The 11,795-nt window shown below is 32.1% G+C and overlaps 1 protein-coding gene across 1 annotated transcript; it reads left to right on the top strand.

Moving 5' to 3' along the window:
* Positions 1–2,037: 2,037 nt before the first annotated feature.
* Positions 2,038–9,847, top strand: LOC146897097 (disease resistance protein RML1A-like). Its single transcript, XM_085731510.1, has 7 exons — positions 2,038–3,001; positions 3,720–4,800; positions 4,882–5,184; positions 5,404–6,967; positions 7,379–7,602; positions 8,674–8,760; positions 8,859–9,847. The coding sequence occupies exons 1-7, from the start codon at positions 2,529–2,531 to the stop codon at positions 9,768–9,770; spliced, it is 4,644 nt and encodes a 1,547-aa protein (XP_085587636.1). The 5' UTR covers positions 2,038–2,528; the 3' UTR covers positions 9,771–9,847.
* The last annotated feature ends 1,948 nt before the right edge of the window (positions 9,848–11,795 follow it).

Raw genomic sequence — 11,795 nt, 5'->3', positions numbered from 1 at the left:
TAATTAAACAATACTCCATTACTACTTTACAAAATACTTGCATTATTCTTAAAAAAAAAAAAAAATACTTGCATTATTAAAATAATATATTAAATTGAAGATGTGATGGAAAATAATATTTTAATTTAAAATGTGATTGAAAATATTTTAATTATTTTTTTATAAAACAATTTAATTATTATTTATTAAATTATAGATATGATGAAAAATATTAAAACAAAATTTATAAAATATTTAGATTATTATCATAATATTTTATGATAAAAACATAATATTTTTATTACTAAAATAGTATATTATTTTGTAAAATATTTTAAACGTTAAACTAAATAAAACATTTTATTCATTAATTAAGAATATATTGAATTAAAATATTTTTTTTGAAGGAATTGAATTAAAATAATGTTGTTTTAGTAAATAATAATATACTCCCTTTGGTTTTGAATATAAACATAAAAAAAAGTCGAATAAAGTAGATGTATTTGATTCAAATCTTTAACTAGATACATTTACTTTATTTAATATTTTTACTTATATTTGACATTGAAGTTGAAGTAGTATTAAATTAAAATAATATTTTAATTAATTATTTGAATAAATAAAATAATTTTTTTAGAGGAATAAGTAATATATTTTATAAATAAAACAATAATAATAATAATAATAATAATAATAATAATAATAATAATAATAATAATAATAATAATAATAAGAAATAGGTATTCTTGTAAAAATAAAAATAAGAAATCTCTTATTAATAAAACTTAACGAGTCTCGCTATACTTAACCTAATTTTAACCTAATTTTTTCCTCCACATTTTCGCATTTAATGTTTATATAAAATCAAATTATGTTACTAATTTTATGCTATATTTTTGGAAATGAATTACCCCGCCCTTTCTCTTATTAATAAAGTTTAACATGTGTGTTACCGGCTTACCGCCAAATATTAGGCAATGGACCAAAACTCAAAAATTGAAATAGAGAAACCATATGTTAAATAATGTCACTATCATATGATATGAGTTAAACGAATTAACCCAATTGCAGGAAAAAAATTCTTCTCACCATTTAATTCTTCTTATTATTATTGTGGAAAAAGTTGAAAAGAAAATGAATTAAAACTGAATTTGAAATGGAGCAAATTGTTCTTTAACGAATTAATTAACTAAAGACGCTAATCGTTCTTTCACTCTGGAGTGGTACTTCTTCAGAGTTCAGTCAACAGCAACATATGAAATGGTGACTTGGATATGTGAAAATCAAATCATCACCATTGTCTCCGTCTCGTATCATTCCTTTTGCTTTCTATAAATGGAGCCATACATGATGCATCTCTCACTACCGTCGCAGAAGGAGAAGGATTGATTGTACTGTTACCGAGCTTAAGGTAATTTCAGTTTCAACTTAATTATATATATATATTTTTTTTTTGAAGTTTGAATTATTTATAAAATATTATTGGGATTACGAGGAAACAGGAAATTATAAAATGAAATGAGATGAATAATTCATTTATTTGGGTTCATGGGTTGTATACTTTTGCTATATTTATTTATTTATTTATTTATTTATTTGGGTTGTATACTTGCTATATTTATTTATTTACACTTTAATTTTTTAAAACAAAGTGAGATCAAACATTACATCTTTATTCAAAACTTTAATTATTGAATTTACTAGTCGTCCTTTTCGTTATACATTACGAGTAAGAGCTCTGCCACGATGGAGAACTTTCCAAGTATGTATCAACACATTTGAGTTAAGAGCAATTGCATAACTGAGGTTAGACCTTGTATCTTCATCTAAAACTTAAGACGTTGAATTTATGATTTTTTTTTTCATTTATATATTGTTCAACCTCAATTTTTACATCGAACACTTTAACACTTACATGTCACAACACCTCCATCCTCAACTTGCAAGATCATTGATAAAAAGTCAAAAGATGCATGGTAGTTGGTTACAGGCATATACAATCAATGACCCTCACAAAACCCCTCCACTCTCTTATTCAAATTGGGTGGTGGATAGTGCACCATATCTTTTAATACCTATGATGACGCAGTCAACACCACAGCAGAAGCGTTGACTAAAGAGTGAAACCAGTTTTTTTTTTTGTTGATCTTTCTTTGCACATGTACGAAGATTGAAAAACACAACTTGTGGGACCCACATGTTTGTCTTTCTCCTCTCTCTTCAAAATTGCTTACAAAAAACACCCAAAAAAAGGGTCCCTGCTTTATTTCACTCCTCTTTTTTGTGTAAAGAGAATATACATACTCTTTTCATGACTCCTTAAATTGAGTTATTTTGCTTATTGATACCCAACACAACTCCTTAAATCAAGGAATTTTCCTTATTTTATTTATTTCAAGTTTGTTTTGTCTGTGATAGATCTAAGCATTCTGTTTTTGTCTTTGGTCTGTTATCATCTGCATAAACCCCTCCACTCTCTTATTTACCTTTTCAAAGTTTGAACCAAAGAGAACCTAAAGAAAGAAAGTGTTGAATATTTATTCTGAGATATGCGTATCTCTCACAAAAAGTATGATGTATTCATTAGCTTTAGGGGAGAGGATACACGTACAAACTTCACTGCCCAGCTGCATCGAGCTCTCATCGATAGTAGTATCGAATCATACATTGATTACAATCTTGTTAAAGGTGATGAGGTTGGACCTGCTCTTACCAAAGCAATTGAGGACTCACATATATCTCTTGTAGTTTTCTCAAAAGATTATGCAACCTCAAAGTGGTGCTTGGATGAACTCCTGCACATACTCGAATGCAGAAAACATCATGGTCAGGTATTAATACCTGTGTTCTATAACATAGATCCATCACATGTTCGTCATCAGAAAGAAAGTTACGAGATGGCATTTGCAAGATATGAGAGAGATCTCGCCCACAGTAAATCTCAACTAGACAAGGTGTCCGAGTGGAAAGCTGCTCTCAAATTGGCTGCCAATATATCTGGATGGGACTCTCGCAAATATCGGTACATATTGAATTTATTCCTCTAAACTCATTAATTCTCATGTTATATCATGATAAACGCTTATGCATAAGCTTACATATAATCTATTTTTATAGAAAAAGATTAAAGAAAGCTAAATTGGTTTTGTATATGCTATAAGCTGTTTTTATAAACTGCATTGGAGAACTTATGAAAATAAGTCAAAAAAAGCTTGTGAAAACTGTCATAAGTTGTTTTCGTAAGTTCTCCCAAACAGTCACACACAAAACTTTTGTTGCAGATAAACTCAAATAAGTTAATCCAAGCATACCCTAAGTAACTTTTGAAACTGTATATAGTTATGTTGTATGCTGAATGTTTGATGAACACATGATTTGATGAATTTGTGACGAACATATAGATAAATACTCCCACCGGTCCTTATTATAAAAAACAATTCACTTCAAAATTTCATTGAATAACTGATTTATCTGGTCTATAATATAGACTAGATACATCAGTTATTCAATGAACCTAAAAAGTGAATTGTTTCTTATAACAAGGATCGGAGGAAATAGTTGTGTAGGTGCATATGGGGGGGCTAGTCTCCTCTTCCATACCCAACTGAATCATGACCAGTTCACAAACACAAATGATCATGTCAACAAGTTGATTCTGTTCTTATTTAGAGACTTACCAAATTGAAATTTTCCTTTAAGTTTAATTTGTTTATTATTTATTTATTTATTTATTTTCCTAGGGATGATTCTCAAGTCATCGATAAAATTGTGGAAGATGTTTTGCAAAAGTTGTCCCTCATGTATCCTAATGAACTCAAAGACCTTGTTAAAGTTGATGAGAACAGTGAACATATTGAATTATTACTGAAAACAATACCAAGAATTGGAATTTGGGGCATGGGTGGAATAGGAAAGACAACCATAGCAAAACAGATGTTTGCCAAGAACTTTGCCCATTATGACAATGTATGCTTCTTGGAAAAGGTAAGTGAAGACTCAGAAAAGTTGGGACCAATATATGTTCGTAATCAGCTTCTTCGTGAGCTACTGAAGCGAGAAATTACAACATCTGATGTCCACGGACTTCACACGTTCATCAAGAGGAGGCTCTTTCGCAAAAAAGTTTTCATTGTACTTGATGATGTTGATAATGCTACACAGTTAGATGATTTGTGTCGAGTACTTGGTGACCTTGGACCTAACAGTAGACTCATTATCACAACGCGAGACAGGCATACTCTTAGTGGAAAAGTTGATGAAATATATGAGGTCAAAACATGGAGGCTTAAAGACTCTCTAAAGCTTTTTAGCCTAAGAGCCTTCAAGCAAGACCATCCTTTAAAGGGTTACGAGCATTTCTCGGAAAGGGCAGTTGAATGTGCAGGAGGTGTTCCACTAGCTTTACAAGTTTTGGGTTCACATTTTCATTCCAGAAAACCAGAATTCTGGGAATCTGAGTTGAATTTGCATGAGAACAAAGGAGAATCCTTGCCCGATATTCAAAAAGTGCTAAGAGCGAGTTATAATGGATTATCATGGCGACAGAAGGAAATGTTTCTAGACATTGCATTCTTTTTCAAAGGTGAAAACAAAGACATCGTCACAAGAATACTAGATGCCTTTGGTTTCAATGCAACTAGTGGGATAGAAATCCTCGAAGATAAAACTCTTATAACCATTTCCAACAACAGTAGAATACAAATGCACGACTTACTACAAAAGATGGCCTTTGATATAGTTCGAGAAGAATATAATGACCGAGGAAAGCGTAGCCGACTGAGGGATGCTAAAGACATTTGTGATGTACTTGGAAATAACAAGGTATGGAGTATTAAATTTTTCTATATAAAAAATTACTGTTGATTTGTTGTGGTAATAATGTAGTGACTTTCAATTTGTCAGGGGAATGATGCAATTGAAGGAATAATATTTGATTTGTCTCAAAAACTAGATATACATGTTCAAGCTGACACATTCAAATTGATGACTAAATTAAGATTTCTTAAATTCCACATACCCAAGGGTAAGAAGAGATTGGGCACTGTGCATCTTCCTGAAAATATTATGCCATTTTTTGACAAACTGACATACCTTGAGTGGAATGGGTATCCCCTGAAGTCTCTTCCAGAGCCTTTTCATGCTGAGCAGCTGATTAAGATTTCTTTGCCGCACAGCAACATTGAACATCTTTGGTACGGAATGCAGGTGCGTGTGTGTACTTAAACCAATTCATTTGAATTATGGAATTCTTTCTTAGTTTTTTATACAAATGAAAATTAGAAAAATTATTAAATAATGCGAGTCACATGCAGTTGTGTTTTCTTCGATTGCATGGTGTGAAAATGAATGGATGCTTGACAGACCAATTTAAATAAAATATGAGAATATTAATAACCTTTGACGTGTTCTTTTGAATTGGTACAGGAACTTGTGAATCTAGAGGCCATCGACCTAAGTGAATGCAAACAGTTACGTCACCTCCCTGATTTGTCTGGGGCGTTGAAACTCAAACAGTTGCGCCTTTCCGGTTGTGAAGAATTATGTGAACTTCAACCTTCTGCTTTTTCTAAGGACACACTTGATACTTTGCTACTGGATAGGTGCATAAAACTGGAAAGTCTTATGGGTGAGAAGCATTTAACATCTCTAAAATACTTCAGTGTCAAAGGCTGCAAGAGTCTGAAGGAATTTTCATTGTCCTCAGATTCAATAAATAGGTTGGATTTAAGCAAAACCGGAATCAAAATATTGCACCCCTCAATCGGTGACATGAACAACCTTATTTGGTTGAATCTAGAAGATTTAAATCTAACGAATCTACCGATTGAATTGTCTCGCTTGAGATCACTTACTGAACTTCGGGTTTCTAAGTGCAGTGTAGTAACTAAATCCAATTTAGAAGCCCTTTTTGACGGTCTGACATTATTGAGATTACTGCACTTGAAAGACTGTTGTAACTTGATTGAACTCCCTGCAAACATTAGTTCGTTAGAATCATTGCATGAATTAAGACTGGATGGAAGCAGTGTGGAGGAGTTGCCTGCTAGCATCAAGTACCTCTCAGAGCTAGAAGTTCAGTCTTTAGACAATTGCAGTAAGCTTCGTCGTCTGCCAGAACTTCCTTTAAGCATCAAAGAGTTTCAGGCCGACAACTGCACCTCCTTGATAACAGTATCCACTTTGAAGACCTTTTCAATAAACATGATTGGCCAAAAAAAATACATTTCCTTTAAGAATAGCATTATGCTGGAATTGGATGGACCCTCGCTTGACCGCATTACGGAAGATGCCATCTTAACAATGAAAAGTGCTGCCTTTCACAATGTATTAGTCAGAAAGTACAGATTCCAAACCCACAGCTTCAATTATAACAGAGCTGAGGTTTGTCTGCCAGGGCGCAGAGTTCCAAGAGAGTTCAAACACCGATCAACCACATCTTCCTCCATAACTATCAACATTTCCAACTCATTGGGCTTCATTTTTGCAGTTGTTGTTTCTCCATCTAAGAGAACACGACAGCATGGATACTTTGTTGGAATGCGATGTCAATGCTATACGGAAGATGGAAGGAGGGAGGTGGGATATAAGTCTAAGTGGGATCATAAACCGATTACAAATTTGAACATGGATCATGTTTTTGTATGGTATGATCCATACCATTATGACAGCATACTCAGCAGTATTGAAAGAAAGATTTCTTTTAAATTCTACATTACAACTTATACAAGCAGCGGGAGAGAACTTGATGGCCTTCTAAGTATCAAAGAGTGTGGAGTTTGTCCAATTTACTACTCTGAAAGTCGGAGGGTTTTAGGCACAGGGAATTTAGACAAGAAATTAGAATTAGAGTTGTATGAGGAAATTCAATTTGAATCAAGATCAGGTGAAGGCTATGATGAGGGAGATGATGAGAAGGAAGGTACTGGCATACAGAACCAACAATCGGACTTGAATGAAAATTTTCACAGTTCATATGAAGGTTTAATTGGTACGAAACTCTTTGCTCTCTTTCACAATTGTTTTATGATATCTTTCTTATGTTGTTAATCAATCCCTCCGTACAATATAGTTTGAATAGCATTTAGAATATAGTCCGTATTTCTTCCCTTTCATATTCAATTTTAGAGAAACCAGATGAAACTAACAATATTTTATAAAAATTTATATATCTAAACATTATATAGACTGCTTTATTTCATTTTCCTTCATCGTCAAATTTTACAATCGTCTCAGAGAGTAGAGTTGCCTTTAAGTCTATTATTATGCACATACCCACACCCTTATTAATTGCAATTGCATGCTTTCTTTTTCACTGAATTGCAATTGCCTACTTGTAACTTTTAAATCTTTAAGATAGTCGATTTTTTCTTTGTCAACCTCACCATTTCTTTTTCTTTAGCCTCTAATGATACTCAGGTACATGAAAATCCTCAAGAGAAAGAAACTTTGGATGATGATGATAATTCCAAAGAAATTATGAAATTTAAGATTGTTCATGAGAGTTCTGCGATGTCTGGAGACGAAACTGAAACTTCCTCCATCAAACAAGAACAATTCGAGAAGGAGAAGGATTCTACTGGAGGAGGTTCTGATGTAGATTTGTCTTTCAATAAAGCAGCTAAGGCAATACTTGCACCTTTGACCTTTTTATTCCATCTAAATATATCACACTCATCCTCTTTCTCTTTTCAAATAGTGTTTTAGTAATGTTTCTAAGCAGCGGAAAATGAAAGCTCAGCATAAAACCCATTTTATAGAGCCTAATGAAGAACGTACAGTGGCACGCGCGTGCGCGAACACACACACATACAAACACTCACACTACACCCACATACACATATGTTATTTTCCTTACACTCTCCCCTCAAATAAAGAAATTTTGTTTTCGATCATCGTTTTTTTATAACCTTGATCATTGTTGTTTTGTTTTAATCTTTGTAATATATTTTTATGTTGCATTCATCTTTATGAGAGGAACAACTTACTTTGAAAGGGTGTGAAAAAAAAATCTGTTAGATGAGCAATTAGAACAATATTATAGCATGTCCTAAAATTAATACTGTTCATATATTACAAGTATTAAAACCAACATGAACAAATATTACATATACTAAAATCCAAACCAACTGTTTGGACTCAATTTGTTAATGAGTGTTATGTTAATGTCGAGTCAATCAGAAGTATTCCATTTCTATTGGAAGTACCTAAGTTCGATCCATGGTTGGAACTTGGAACAATGTTTCATCATACTTTACTTATTAACAAAATTCATGAACAACATAAGAAAGCAAACAATATCAACAGAATTGAGAGAATAAAATGGATTGCAAGAGACTTTGAAAGTTATTCTCATTAATTCAAATTGAACGGAGGTTACAAAATCAGTTACAAGGAGATAGTGGACACACCAAATATGTTGAGTAACCTCTTTGGCCCATCACAATGGGCCTTTATCCGGATGGTACATACCTCGTTGCCGAATTCCGAATTATTAGAATAGATTTCCTCTGTGAATTAGAGGTATAAGACTAAAATCAATATCAAAACCAAAATTTTTTCTGGGTTAGGGGCGAAAACAATTTTTTATAGCTATAAGAGCAAAAACAGAGATATTTTTGCATGTGAAAAAAAAAAATTGAATTTATTTTTTTATTTCCTTTTAACTTGTCATTTACTTTTCTCACCTTTCAACAGAGACAAAAGTTTTCCAGTGATGATGATTTACACCCTTCTATTTCTCCGACAAGATTAAATTCAACAAACAAGTCGAAGACAAATGAGGTTTTTCTTTGTTCCTTAGCGACATGAAACAACCTTCATTCGTAATGCAAACTACTTTATTCCTTAATAATACTTATGGTTGATTGTTTCATTACCAGGAAACTAAGAATCTTCAAGAGTCACCACCACCATTTGTGAAGAATCTACAGATTCCATCTTATTCTTATACTAACAAACTAAATCCAAACACTTCAATGGCTGCTGAGAGTTCTTCAAGTAAACCTTCGAATGATTCAAAATATTCTCCTATTGATTATTCTGAATATAAGAAAATCCTTGAAGAAGACCCTTTGGCAATCATGGAAAAACTCTTATCTGGTGAACTTGGTCATTCTTCACAGGCTTCTCAATCTACACAACAAGCAGAAGCTACTGAAACTCGGAGTGAGTCAATCAAGATGCTGCTTGATGAATTAAGGGAGTTGGCATTTTCAAGAAACCTATTGAAACATTTACCCAATGATGTGACTCTTGGAGAAGAGGTGAAAGCTTTATTAGTTAAACTCAATTATAGAGCTAATGAGCTTTCTGAGAAACAAAGTTCTGGTATTACTGATTTCACCAAAATCTTTATAGATGCCACACTGAATATTGATGAAGGAAAACTGAGCAATGTTACTCTTCAACATCTTAATGTGGATCATGAAGATTCAATATCCAAGCTTCAAGCATCCAAAGACAAGATAATGAAGTTTGACAAGTCCATCAGTACCGCTGAGGATAAGATCAAGGCCAGGGATGTTGAAATTGAAGATATCAAAGCACAGATTTGTTTGCTCGAGGAGAAAGCACGTAAGGTTCAACAAGAGAAGTCACAGTTAGAGGATGCTTGCTCAAAATGTAAGGAAAAGAGAACTGAAATTGTGGAAGAAGCTAAAAATGTAGCCTCTATGACCATACAAACCCGCGAGAAGATTGATAATGTAAACAAGAAGAAGCGGGAGTTGGATTCAAATTATGACACGCTTGAAGGAAATTATGCCATAATGAGACTGGCACCTCCATTTTAGAATTTGCCTTATTATTATGCTTGTTATATTTCCTTTATTTTTGAACAATTTATAAACCATCAAAATTTAGTTCACTGTATATCACTCTCTCGTACTTAATCTTTAAATTATATAAAAATAATAATAATGATAAAAAAAAAATTCTCAAAAAGTTTCTCCTTTTCTTGCGAATTTCGTCCAGAAAATGCATCCTATATTGAGAACATTTTCAAAGACTTTGTCATGAGTAGAAAAGTGGTTGAGGATCACATGAATGCTTTACAGCAAAGAGAAAAGCTTATGCAGCGAGTGAGAGATGCTAAGAAACAGAAGGAATCAAAAGAGAAAGAAAAGGTGGATGAAAAAATATTAGAGTTCTTGTTGAGCAAAAGAAAAGTACTGAGTTGGAAAAAAACAAAGTTGAGAACATAGAAGATACTGCTAAGTACTCCCTCCGGTCCTAGTTACAAGAGACAATTTACTTTTCAGATACATTAAATAATTTATGTATTTAGTTTAGGTTCTTGACTAGGTACATACATTATTTAATGTATCTAAAAAGTCAACTTTCTCTTGTAAATGGGACCGGAGGGAGTATATGGTAATTGAAAGAAAAAAAGTCGATGTCGAGTATTAAGAATTCTAAATCTTCATATGCTGCTTTTTTGCAGACAACTATGGAAGTATAGAATAGCTGAGAAGTGTTGATAGCATGCATGAAGCTTAAATTCTGATTGAAGGCATGTATTTATTTGTAGACCAATTATGAAACTAAGTGTCATTTTTGTGAAAAGTTATACTACATTAATAATCAAAACCACAATACATATATCTTCATCACAAATTTGAATGCTAATCTTATATCTATTCATCCATGAATATAAAACTTTTTTTATTTTCTTTTTTACGGTACAAATTAGTATGACCCATGAATATAATATTAACTTTTAACATATATGAAATTCATCAATTAGTCTCTAAATTTTTTAAAAAGTCATCATTATAATTCTTAACATCTTAATAACAAAAGACTAAATTAATGAATTTTATATAGTTTGAAGACTACTTGATATATTTATGTAGATTAGGGATTAAATTGGAGAGAAGTTGATAATTTAGGGAGTAGTTTGATGGTTTATTCTAATTAAATTAATCTCTAAGTTCTTAACTATTCTTATAGTTTCACTAATTTTTCATTCTTGTATACTTTAAATTGATATAAAATAGTCTTTATAACCGTTAATTTTTAAATAATTTGCTTTCATATTAACAATGCTAATAATATTTTGTTAAGTTTTTATATATCAACAAAATAAATTTAAATAAACAAAAGATGTTGATCTACTCCATAAGTGATGTGTCTGGTATGAACATTGCATAAGCTTAGTTTTTGTGTCCTATTGTGCACTGTGCTTTTTTCACTCCAATCATGCAATTCGACCTTCATACTCTATAGCATCAGGTCGTGATATGCCAATCCACCTTGTCCCAATGGAAATTGTATAAAGAAACCTGATAATTATTTGTCAAACCTATCTTTTTTCTTGTTTGGTGAGTTTATTAAAATCTTGTCCTTCCCTAAGGGTGTGTTTGTTTCAAGTTTACCAAATTTATTCCTAGGAATAACATTCCTTGGAATATAAAGATGGGAATTTTATTCCAAGGTATTTTGGAAAAAATATGTTTGGTTAACTTTATAATATTCCTAGGAACCATAAAAATAGGGATTATAATAGGTAACTATTTATAAATTTATACTCATCTCCATGGGAACTTTATTCCCACCCTTTTCCTTGGGAAATTTTTTCTATTCCCAGGAACGTTTTATACCCGGGAATAAAATTTAGTAAACTTGTAACAAACATAAGCATATATATTCCTATCCTTTTATTCCCGGGAATCAACAAATATAACTTGAAACAAACACACCCTAACGTTTTTTTCTTCATGTGTTAATGACATTACTTTGGTCATTACATCCTTATATTAAGTGTCGGATCATTTAATCGGAAAGACTATAAATGTTGCCTTATAACCTACTTTTCA

The sequence above is a fragment of the Medicago sativa genome, chromosome 8, assembly GCF_051527215.1.
Source record: "Medicago sativa cultivar Bolivia chromosome 8, Bolivia_mono, whole genome shotgun sequence".
NCBI classification, from domain to species: Eukaryota; Viridiplantae; Streptophyta; class Magnoliopsida; order Fabales; family Fabaceae; genus Medicago; species Medicago sativa.
The sequence above is the reverse complement of the archived record's forward strand: the minus strand, read 5'-3'. Positions and strand labels throughout refer to the sequence as shown.